Genomic DNA, 12033 nt, shown 5'->3' on the forward strand with positions numbered 1-12033 from the left:
TCTGCTTGTTTTGTTGTTATTTTATAGCTGATGGTGAGAAATCTGCAGTTTGAAGATGGAAAAATGATTCCTGCCTCTCAGTACTTTTCAGCGGGTGAGACATCAGTGGTGGAACTTACAGCCAAAGAGGTGAAGGTGGCAGAGACCATCAAGGTGAACACGGGAAGTTCTTAATGTTACTCTTATCTTGGAAAACGAAACCGTTTTTGTTAACTGGTACCATTAATCCTCAAAGTAGTTGGGATGGAACTTTTATTTCCTCTTTTTCGTATTAGCTGCAAAAGGAAATCAGTGCCAAAATTTATACGCACATTTATTTGTCACTCACATAAATAATCCAAGGCAGTTCTAAGTTGGCCTGGGGGTTAGGGGTGAAGCTGGAACATGAAGGTTAGGGGTGGAGTCAAGCAGGAACCCAGGCTGGGCTATCTTCAAGGTCCTGCTGGGGGTCATCTCCATCCCAGACAGCCAAGAAGAGCACAAGAACACAGAGAACTGTGTGAAGGAGGTTTTTCATGGGACGAGTCTGGGAGTACAGGTCACTTATATTCATATTCACCGGCTAGAAGTCAGTCACACGGCCGCCTCTAACTTGAAGAGATGCTGAGAATTGTAATCAATCCAGGAAAAGAAGTAGGTTTGGTGAGAAGCTAACTAGTCTCTGCCACAGTGTTCTACATGGCAGCTCCCTCATAAAAGTTTCCCTTGTGCAGGTCATCTGGGCTGGAATTTTAAGCAACGTCCCTATTATTGAAGATTCAACAGACTTCTTTAAATCTGGAGCAAGCTCAATGGATGTTGTCAGGTAAAACCACCACCTTACTGACTCATACCCCTCCACCAGGGATTTTGACTTTGACTTTGACTTTGAAAATCAAATCGAAATCCTTTGTACTGGTTGTTATCACTCTATTGTACCCATCTACTGTATTTCTCTTTTCTTCATCTTTTTTGGTTTGTTTGTTTCCATGGTCAAATACATGTATTTGTTCCCTTCTCTTCGTTGCTAACCAGGAGTTATTTTCATATTTACTCTACACCTAGAAAGCAACCCTTCTAATTATTTGTTTCATTTAAAAATCTGTCTTCATATTTCTTAGTTGATTCTCCTCCAGTTAGAATTGGGAAATTCTGAGTGAGAATGTTAAAAGGGATTTCTCTATATAGTCTCACCTAAAAGGATACCTTACACTGATTATGCTTACCCCTAATCTTTTTCTCCTATCTCCCTGAGTTACCCGGTATGATATATCTAGAATGAGGATTGCCAGACTTCTTGCAAGAGTAAGGGTGATCACTACAGTCAGAATTTCTCTACAGAGGTTTCAAACAAGTAGAAAGGGCTAGAGGACTAGAAAGCCACCCTCTGTGGCATGAAGAGCAGACCAGGATCCTAACAGTGGCGAGTCTTGCAGAGGTGCTTTTTCTTTGAGGCCATTTACTAAATAAACAAGGTAAACTCCTCTTGACAATCCTTCATGTCAGCAAAGCAAGCGTTCTTGATGAACATTCTATTTATTTATTTATTCATTCATGTATTTAACAAAATTTATTGAACATTTATGACATCAGGAACAGTTTTTTGCACTGGGGATACAGTCATGAACAAGACAAAGTCCCTTCATTCGTGGATCTTTTTTATTCCAATCATCAAAAACAATCCTCTCAAGAGCAAATATCATTATCAGAAGTTAAAAGTTTTGGTTCCTCAAGTTACAGATTTCTCAGCTATGGTTCATGAGTTCCCAGAACCTTCTCATTTGCTCAACTAAAGATTTCAACATTGTACTTTTAACACTAGTTTTTTGCTAACAAGATACTGCTGCAGGAGTTACCCATTTCCTGTTTGAGTGTCTGACTTACCATAATCGTCTGATATTATTAGCTTGGACTACCAAGGCACCTCATCTCTCTTAGGGAATAAATGGCTGAGCAACCCCTGTGGTGAGCTTTCTAGTACACCTCTGTCTGGTACACCTTTGCTACTCAAGAAATGTCAAATTAGAGCTATGATTTGAAAAATTAACAGTGAAAAATCAAAGGGTTGAAAAGGACTTTACAAATTATATTAACCTTCCCGATGGTTCTATTTAGTACCTATCTTAGCCATGTAATACAAACAAATGTTTGTTTTATTGTTTCACAGGATCTAGAGAAAATATTCTACGGTATGACTTTGGTTTCTTATAATCGTCATAGTTCAGAAAATTTCCTTATTTCTTATTCCTTGAGTATTTTGAAAGGAAAGAAACTGATTTTATGTGCCCTTTATCATCTTGCTTGCAAGTAATTAAAATGTCTTTGCCTTGATTTCTTGTATTTCTAGTCATGTATAAAAAAAATTGCTAGGACTTCCCTGGCAGTCCAGTGGTTAAGACTCCGCACTTCCAATGCAGGGGTTGCAGGATCGATCCCTGGTCGGAGAACTAAGATCCCACGTGCCATGCGATACAGCCAAAAACAAATACAATTTTTAAAACATAAATAAAAAGTTTAATAATTGCCACTGTCCTTCAAGACCGCTTTAAAATTTTTTTTCTCCCAATCTTATCAATTTCTCTGATTATTATCATAGAAGATCTCATGGGATATAAATAGGCATGTGACATACATCCTACTTCAAAGCACGTTAAATGTAATCACAGTCCCTCTAAACTCTTTTAAAAATGTAAGTAACATGAGCTGGTTCTTCCTTTCAGGCTGGTTGAAGAGATAAGACAGAAATGTGGAGGACTTCAGTTACAGAATGAGGATGTTTATATGGCCACCAAGTTTGAAGACTTCATCCAAAAAGTCGTGAGGAAACTGAGAGGAGAAGATCAAGAAGCGGAGCTAGTGGTGGATTATGTAAGCCTGTCCATGGTGTTGAAAACCTAAATCGTTAAGACCTTCGTACTGTAAAAGAATGCTGTACCTTTCATCCATTTGTTTTTACATTTACAACCTTTTTAAAATGACCGTTTTATTGAGATCATAATTCAGATACCATACATTTCACCCTTTTAAAATGTATAATTCGGGCTTCACTGGTGGCACAGTGGTTGAGTGTCCACCTGCCAATGCAGGGGACGCGGGTTCGTGCCCTGGTCCGGGAGGATCCCACGTGCCGCGGAGCGGCTGGGCCCGTGAGCCATGGCCGCTGAGCCTGCGCATCCGGAGCCTGTGCTCCACAACGGGAGACGCCACAACAGTAAGAGGCCCACATACCGCAAAAAAAATAAATAAATAAAATAAAATAAAATAAAATGTATAATTCATTGTTTTTTAGTATTTCACCGAGTTGTACAACCATCACCACTATCTGTTTATGGAACATTTTTATCACCTCCTAAAAAGAAACCCTGTATCCCTTGGCAGTCATTCTCTGCTCTCCTCTCTAATTTACTTTCAGTTTCTGTGGATTTGCCTATTCTAGACATTTCATATAAATGGAATTAGGTAATAAGTGGCCTTTTGCAGCTGGCTTCTTTCACTTAGCATAATGTGTTCAAGGTTCATCCGTATTGTAGAGTAGATTATCACTTCATTCCTTTTTCCTAGCCAAGTAATAGTCCATTGTGTGGATAAACTACATTTTGTTTATCCTTTCCTCAGTTGATGTACATTTGGACTGTTTCTACTTTTGGGCTATTATAAATAATGCTGTTATGAAAATTCATGTATAAGTTTTTGTGTGAACATATGTTCTCAGTTCTCTTGGGTAAATATCTAGAAGTGGAATTGATGAGTCATATAGTAACTCTATGTTTAACTTTTTGAGGAACTGCCCATCTGCTTTCCAAAGTGACTACACCATTTTACAATGCCAGTAGCAATGTAGGAAGCTCCTAATTTCTTCATGTCCTCACCAACATATGCTATTGTCTGTCTTTTCTCTTTCAGCTGTTCTAGCAGGTGTGAAGTGACATCTTGTTCTGGTTTTGATTTACATTTCCCTAATGACTAATGATAAACATCTTTTCATGTGCTTATGGGCCACTTGTATGTCTTCTTTAGAGAAATACCTATTCAAATATTTCACCTGTTTGGGTTTTTTTTTTTTTTTGTCATTGTTGTTGTCTCTTTTGTTTTGTTTTGGTTTGGTTTTTTTGGCCTCACCAAGCAGCTTGTAAGATCTTAGTTCCCTGACCAGGGATGGAACCCAGGCCGCTGGAAGTGAGGACACCCAGTCCTAACCACTGGACCACCAGGGAATTCCCTCAAATCCTTTGCTTCTTTTTTAACTGGGATATTTGTCTTTTTAATTTTTGAGTTGTAGGAGACCTTAGTATATTTTGGATACTAGACCCTAATCAGATTTATTATTTGTAAATATTTTGTCCCTTTCTGTGGGTTTTCTTTTCACTTTTTTGATAGTGTCCTTTAACACACAAAAGTTTTAAAATTTGATTAAGTCCAATTAATCTGTTTGTTCTTTTGCCACTTGGGCTTCTATATGTCTTGTTTTATGCCTTTTTTGCTCCTCTACTCCTTTACTGCTCTCTTTTTTGTTAAATGGATATTGTCTAGTATGCCAGTTTTATCTCTTTTGCTATATATTTTTATTTCCTTAATGGTTGCCTTGAGGATTTCAAGAGACGTTTTTCTTGAAACATTCTAGCTCAGATTAATACCAACTCAATACCAATAGTGTAGAAAAAATTTGCTACAGTATAGCTCTGCTCCCTACCCCCTTATTTGTGCTATTACTGTCATACAAATACATATTTATACATTATAAACCCACCAACATAGTTTTATAATTATTGCTTTATGCAGTTGTCTTTCAAATCAGATAGAAGAAGAAAAGGGTTTAAAAACAAAAATACATTTATACTGACTTATATTTACCTTTGTCAGTGTTCTTTATTTCTTCATGTAGATTTAAGTTACTGTCTAGTGTCCTTCCATTTCTGCCAGAAGGACACTTTTCAGTACTTTTTGAAAGGCAGTGTGCTAGCAACGTTCATATGCAAGCAATGTTCATGTGCTAGCAATGTGCTAGTTTCATTCATTTGGGAATGACTTAATTTCTCCTTTGTTCTTGGAGGGTGTTTTTGCTGTATGTGGAATTTTCGGTTGACAGTCTCTTTCAGCACTATGAATATATCATCCTATTGCTTTCTGGACTCCGTGGTTTCTGAGGATAAGTCATCTGTTAATTTTATTGAGGATCCATTTTATGTGATGAGTTGCTCCTCCCTTGCGGCTTTCAAGATTCCCTCTTTGTCTTTGGCTCTTGACCATTTTTATATGATGTGTTTAAGATGGATCTCTGAGATTTTTCTACTTGGAGTTTATTGAGCTTCTCGGACGTGCAGACTAATGTTTTTCATCAAATTTGGGACATTTTCAGCCATTATTTCTTCAAATATTCTTTCTGCCCCTCTCCCCTTCTCCACTCATTCCTGGGACTCTCATTATGCATGTGTTGGTACATTTGATGGTGTCCTGCAGGCTTCTAAGGCTCTATTCATTTTTTTTTAATATTTATTTATTTTAAAAATTTATTTTGGCTGCGCTGGGTCTTCGTTGCGGCACGTGGGATCTTTAGTTGTGGCATGCGAACTCTTAGTTGCAGCATGCATGTGGGATCTAGCTCCCCAACCAGGGATTGAACCCGGGCCCCCTCCATTGGCAGTGCAGCATCTTACCCACTGGACCACCAGGGAAGTCCCTCTATTCATTTTTAAAATTCTTTTTCCTTCCTATTTTCAGACCGGATATCTCTATTGACCCATTGTCTGGCTTGCTAATTCTTTCTTCTGCCTACTTGAATCTATGTTGAACCTCTCCAGTGACTTGTAAAATTTCAGTTATTGCACATTGCTTTTTTATGGCTGAGTAGTATTCCATTGTTTATATGTATATGTATATATATATGCCACATCTTCTTTATCCATTCATCTGTTGATGGACATTTAGGTTGTTTCCATGTCTTGGCTATGTAAATAGTGCTGCTATGAACATTGGGGTGCGTGTATCTTCTCAAATTTAGAGTTTTGTCTGGATATATGCCCAGGAGTGGGATTGCTGGATCATATGGCAACTCTATTTTTAGTTTTTTAAGGAACCTCCATACCGTTTTCCATAGTGGCTGCACCAATATAATTCCCACCAACAGTGGAGGAGGGTTCCCTTTTCTCCACATCCTCTCCAGCATTTGTTATTTGTAGACTGTTTAATGATGGCCATTCTGACCCGTGTGAGGTGGTACCTGATTGTAGTTTTTATTTGTATTTCTCTACTTACTGGTGATGAGCAGCAAGCTACCCTCTTGCTATTTTTTGTTTCTTTTCTAGGCATCATCAATTTCTCTATGTAAAATAATTTCTGAAATCATTAAATTTCCTTTTTAATGCCTTCATTGATGTGTGATCTTATGCCAATAATGCTCTTTCACATATATAATTTTAATTATGTCTCTTAATAACTGTATGAAGCAGGTATATTATCCCCATTTTATTGTTGAAAAAACTGAGATTTATAGAGGTTAATGGACTAATCTAAATTCACTTGCCAGCTAATAGTAGAGAGTACAATCTAAGCAACACATATGTAAGAGAGGGAACGTGAAAATGGGGAAGAACACTGGAAAGAAAACTTAAAATGGCACCAGTGTAAAAGGAAACCTATTGACAGGCAATTTCAAAACTTTGAATGACAGTAGTTGGTGCACTCCACAGATGTTGCCACTAGATGGTGGTGTTTCCATTATCTTGAGGTCTTCTGAGTCATATTTCATCTCTATGAGGAAGAAAACAGATCTTTATAAAGCTCCCCCTAGAGTACTTCGGTCATCCCAGAAGCTGACCTCCTGTCTCAATGGCCAATCTAAGCATCATGAGGCCTAAATATTACACATGCTTGTCTCTCCTGGACAGTCAGCACTAGAATCCCATTGACTTAACGCCTCCCTCTGCATTAGTGAATAAGCTTCTTTATTGCTATTTGGTATCAAATGCATACGCACAGAAATCCATTGAATCTATTAATATAATTCTCTCTCTTAGGTTTCAAAGGAGGTCAATGAAATGACAGTAAAAATGCCACATCAGTGCTTCATAAATGGACAGTTCACAGATGCCGATGATGGAAAGACTTATGACACCATCAACCCAACAGATGGATCTGTGAGTAATTTCTTAGCGTGTGTAGTGACCACCGATCATGGATTTTTTTCATCTATACACTGTTATAAAACAGTCTTAAAAAGTTACTTATTCTATTACTCTGACCCTGAGCACTTAATATAAATGTACTTCATGCATTTCTTTCAACTATTCATTTCTGGTACTGGCTGCTGTTAACTACAGTAACCAACTTTAAAGAATGAATATTTATGATGAATTTAGATGGATCACTATACCTATACACATCAGAGGCACAATTCCACATAAAGCTATATGTGTGAAAAAAAATCTCAGACTTTGCAAGCTCGTGGTGAGAAATTCCGCTTCCCCAAGGCAAGAGAAGAAATACAGTTTCCTAAATGTGTCTTCTCATAGTGTAGTGTGACATGCGAAGTACTAAATTTTAGGCTCATAATTTTCATGTTAAAATTGTTTCTTTTTCTTTACTATATTACTGGAAGTATTGATTTTCCATCATAAAAATTCTTTGAATTTTATAGTATAATAATGAATCCCAAGAAACATAATTGCATATGTCCATATATAGATAACCTAGAACCTATTTTTTCCTACCTTGAAATAGACGATATGCAAAGTATCCTACGCCTCTTTGGTGGATGTTGATAAAGCAGTGGCAGCAGCCAAAGATGCTTTTGAAAATGGTGAATGGGGAAGAATGAATGCACGAGAAAGAGGAATATTGATGTACAGGTACGATTTTTAAGGACACAGCCTGTGGCCTTTGGATACTGACTAGATTGCCAAGATTTTAAAATTTTCTTCAAAACATTCTAGCATGCACCTGTTATATAGCACGTCTTTTGTTCCTTGCATCCTATAAAATCCCATATATATGAGTTCCTGATTTTTGTACTGTTGCTTGTTTCAGTCAGCGGCCCTGTACCAGAAGAAGTTTAGTAAAGGACTATGTATTTGTAAAGATGTGAGCAAAGTCAAGGGAATCCGTCAAAGGATAATGAAGCACCCAGGCAGGGGTAGAACAGGGGGAAGGTGCTCTTACTCCAAGGCCTGAAGGGACAGAGGAAGGAGCTGTTACTAGAATCAGGTAAGATCTATAGCTGTAGGAGAAGACCACACTACAGCGGGTTTGGGTAGAGGTACACAGCATCTGCTGGTCTACAGCCCATCGCTGAGGCAACCGGAGGATTCAAATCCCAGACCATTTTATCCTCCAGTTCGCCAGTCTCTGGCACCTCATTAGCTATGCCCAGTGAGAGAGCACGGGAGCCAGTGATGTAGTCTATAAAGGTCATCCTCCAGGGATCACAGAGCAGGGTGGAGACGAGAGCACATGGAGAACATCCAGCACCCTGCTGTTTCCAAAGGGACATTTTAAGTCTACTTCATGTGTAGGGAGTAGAAACAAGGAGGAAAAACACTAAGGCCTGAAAAGGGTATTATAAATCGGTAGCTGAGTATGCCAAGAGTAATCAGATTCGATCATAAATTCAGTTTTCTACTTACTAAAAGCCAAATAGCTGACTTTGTCCAAAGATTTCTTGGAACAGGATCTGAAAGAAACATTAGGGAGGAGGATTTCAAGCCTGACTTTGGAATGGTCCAAAAGGAACATTTCAGAACCACTAAAGGAAGGAAGGAAAACAAATGGAAGAGGTGAACACAAAAGATGAACTTGGACTATTTCATAGTCATTAGACAGTCCTGTACTTATCTTCCCAAAGAAACTAGACACCAAACAGAAACCTGTTGCAGTGTTTATCATTCATTCCATGTTTTTCTGTCTTTGTCCTTTTCGTCTAGTGTTGGAAATATTTCTGTCCCAACCAGAAATCCTCAAGTGTTCCTGGGTTCTCTAGGAGTGTGGTTTGCCCCCTAACATCTCCCAGTACATTCATGAACTATCCACATTCCCACTGTTTTCTGTCATTGATCTCCTTGGATTACTGTGACTCAATCACTATGTTACTGCTTATACATCTATGATGCAAATGATACAGACTTCCAACACCCTCTGCTTCTTCATTATAACTCTTAAAACAAATCATTAATGAAATTTTTTGTTGAATGTCTGTCTTCCCTACTAGACCATGTTCTCCATGAGGACAGAGACCTGGTTCATTTGTGTTCACCTCTGAGTTCTCAGCCCTTAGGATGACGCATTAAATGCAGTAGAGACTCAATATTTGTTGAATGAATTTCTTTATGCATACAGACTAGCAGACCTACTGGAAGAGAACCAAGAAGAGCTGGCGACCATTGAAGCCCTCGATTCAGGGGCTGTCTACACCTTGGCTCTGAAGACTCACATTGGAATGTCTGTGCAAACATTCAGGTATTTTGCTGGCTGGTGTGACAAAATTCAAGTAAGTGCAAACGTTGTTTGTCTCCATGTAGGTCATTCCAAGAGGAAAAGGGACGAATGTTTATTAGTCTATAAAGACACTTTGTCAGAGCCACCCCTTATGTAGGTTTTCTCATCTTATCCTTATAACAATCATCTGAGGGAGGTGGATATCTATTAACTCTTATTACAGGTGAGGAAATGGAGGCTTGAGGACAATGAATGACTTACCTATGGTCACATAGCAAGTAAACCACAGAGCTAGGATTTGAACTCAAGATTTTCTGAACCTAAAATCTAATGCTCTTGAGAGCATCTAACAGTCTTGTTGGCATATAGAGAGAAGCCTGGTATCATGGAGGAATTGAAAACTCAAATACCGATAGAGGTCAGAGAGCTAACATAGATGGGCTATGCAGACTGGTTATAAGAACAAGATTTTAAAGACATGAGTTCAATAAAAATTTCCATTTCCTTTTTTCTACAAGAAAATAAATATTACATGTGTGATGATAAATGGCAACTATACGTGGCTTTGGTATTGGGATACAGGAGGGAAATAGGGCTTGCAGCAAACAAAAGAATGCATGCCACTCATAGACTCATGGTAGCCATTGAAGCACGAGCCATCACAGCCACATTCCCAGCAGCAAGGAGGAAGTGGGGAAGAGGGAGAAAGGTAAAGGACTTTAAAAAGCCTTCCGATCCTCCTATACCTTGTGCTTACATCTCCCACTGGCTGTCTCTGCTGAGGAGACTGGGAAACATGATATTTTATCTGGGCACATTGCCGCCAACACCATTAATATAGAGTCAGAGAGAACTGGTTCCACGCCTCAGCTTTGACACTTACCAGCTATTGTTGTTAAAGTTATTTACCTCTCTGTGCCTTACTTTCCTCATCTGTAAAATGGTCACAATAATCCATACCTTGCAAGTTATGTTATGAGGATTAGAAACAAGCGTTTATATACTACAGGATTAAAGTCTGCACCATAGTAGGTCTTGCACATAAATGTCGTTTTTATTATTGTTCAGCCACAAAATCATACATATATAAGTATTTAGTAAGAGCAGTTCAAGTCCATCCTTCATCCTCAATTATGAAATCCAAATGGCTGTGAAACCTGAAAATTGATTTGTTTGATTGGTTCAGACTCCTTTGGCGCCAAAACCTGACCTGAACCAAGATGAGTCTATAATCTCTATTCATATCACTTAGAGTGAATATTCATGTATTTCACTGAATAAATATTAATATGCTTGATTATGGGGTCTTCCCCAGACCTTATTGGAGGTTATAGATATAATAACATTGTATAAGGTATATACATTATATTATGTTTCTAAAGTCAAAAAATTCTGAATCGCAAAACACACCTGGCCCCGAGGGTTTCAGATAAGAGACTGTACACTTACTTGTATTAGTAACAGCAATAATATTTTATGTGGCAAAACAGATGTATAGCTTCAGTTAAAAGACTACTGTCATGAATCGGTTGGGATCAAATTTGGCTGCGTATAATAGAAAACCCAACTAAGAAGTTTGTTTTTATCTCACTTTCAAGAGTCCAAAGCAGGCACTCAAGTCCAGTGTGTGAGATAAAAGATTCCTGCTCTTTCTTTGCCAGGGCGTCCTTATACCATATGATCTCTACCCTCATGGCTGCCTCTTGGTCTCATGATAACCACTGCAGTGCCAGCCTTTTTAGCAACATTCTGAGAAGGAAGAAGGAAAGAGTGAGAGTGAGGGAGAGAGTAAAAGAGCACTTGTCCAAGCTGAGTCAGCCTACTTTAAAGCGTGTTCCCCTTTCAGTGCTTTGTGCTTACGTCTTCCATTGGCCATCCCTATCTGCTGTGGAAACTGGGGAACGTAGTAGTTTATCTGGGCACGTTGCCATTCCCATTATTAATATAGGGCTTCTGTTACTAAGAATGGAGGGGAGAATGGATATTGCTCAGGCAGTTAACCTTCTCTGCCATGCCAAGAAATTGGGAATGGAGGCGATTAAATTAGAATTATGGTTTTTTTTTCCCTGTGTCTCAGTTCTTTTGAGAAAGACATAGCAGTTCCTTTTTAGGTGTAGATGTATTTCTCATCAATTGAACACTGCTTTTTTAATAGCAGCTAAGAAAAAGCAAGAGAGGCAGACGGAAAATGGATTCGTTAAGTTTACCCACTGAAATTAGTAAAATAGTATCAACCTTTTTCATTCTTTAGGGTTCTACAATTCCCATCAACCAGGCCCGTCCAAATCGCAATCTGACCTTCACCAGGAAGGAGCCACTTGGGTAAGACAAGGAGAGCGCTTCTGAGTGGCTTGTGTTAGTTCGAGAGGACTGAGGATGTCTCTTTCTTCCCCGGCAGTGTCTGTGCTATTATCATCCCCTGGAACTACCCGCTGATGATGCTGGCGTGGAAGAGCGCCGCGTGCTTGGCAGCAGGCAACACTTTAGTGCTCAAGCCGGCGCAGGTAAGGTGCGCGGGGCAAGGTACAGCATCTCCTCCTCTCCCGTTTACTTAAAACCAGAGACGTACATTTACAAATATTATGTCTTTAAGCAAAAATGGCATCAAAAAATCACAACATCATTTCA

At 38.9% G+C, this 12033-nt stretch overlaps 1 protein-coding gene and 1 non-coding gene across 3 annotated transcripts in view; one reads left to right on the top strand and one right to left on the bottom strand.

Moving 5' to 3' along the window:
* The window catches only part of ALDH1L2 (aldehyde dehydrogenase 1 family member L2), a 52136-nt gene that overhangs the window by 21944 nt on the left and 18159 nt on the right, over positions 1-12033 (top strand). For both annotated transcript variants that reach the window (XM_060166693.1, XM_060166694.1), the window contains 8 exons: positions 28-153; positions 714-805; positions 2700-2847; positions 6993-7112; positions 7696-7823; positions 9307-9457; positions 11657-11727; positions 11804-11909. In XM_060166693.1, coding sequence (XP_060022676.1) covers positions 28-153; positions 714-805; positions 2700-2847; positions 6993-7112; positions 7696-7823; positions 9307-9457; positions 11657-11727; positions 11804-11909 — 942 coding nt within the window. The remainder of the gene's footprint in view (positions 1-27; positions 154-713; positions 806-2699; positions 2848-6992; positions 7113-7695; positions 7824-9306; positions 9458-11656; positions 11728-11803; positions 11910-12033) is intronic.
* TRNAG-GCC (transfer RNA glycine (anticodon GCC)) lies at positions 5579-5651 on the bottom strand. The gene has a single exon. It is a non-coding gene; the product is annotated as a tRNA-Gly (tRNA).

This window comes from Lagenorhynchus albirostris, chromosome 11 (genome assembly GCF_949774975.1).
Source record: "Lagenorhynchus albirostris chromosome 11, mLagAlb1.1, whole genome shotgun sequence".
Taxonomy (NCBI): Eukaryota; Metazoa; Chordata; class Mammalia; order Artiodactyla; family Delphinidae; genus Lagenorhynchus; species Lagenorhynchus albirostris.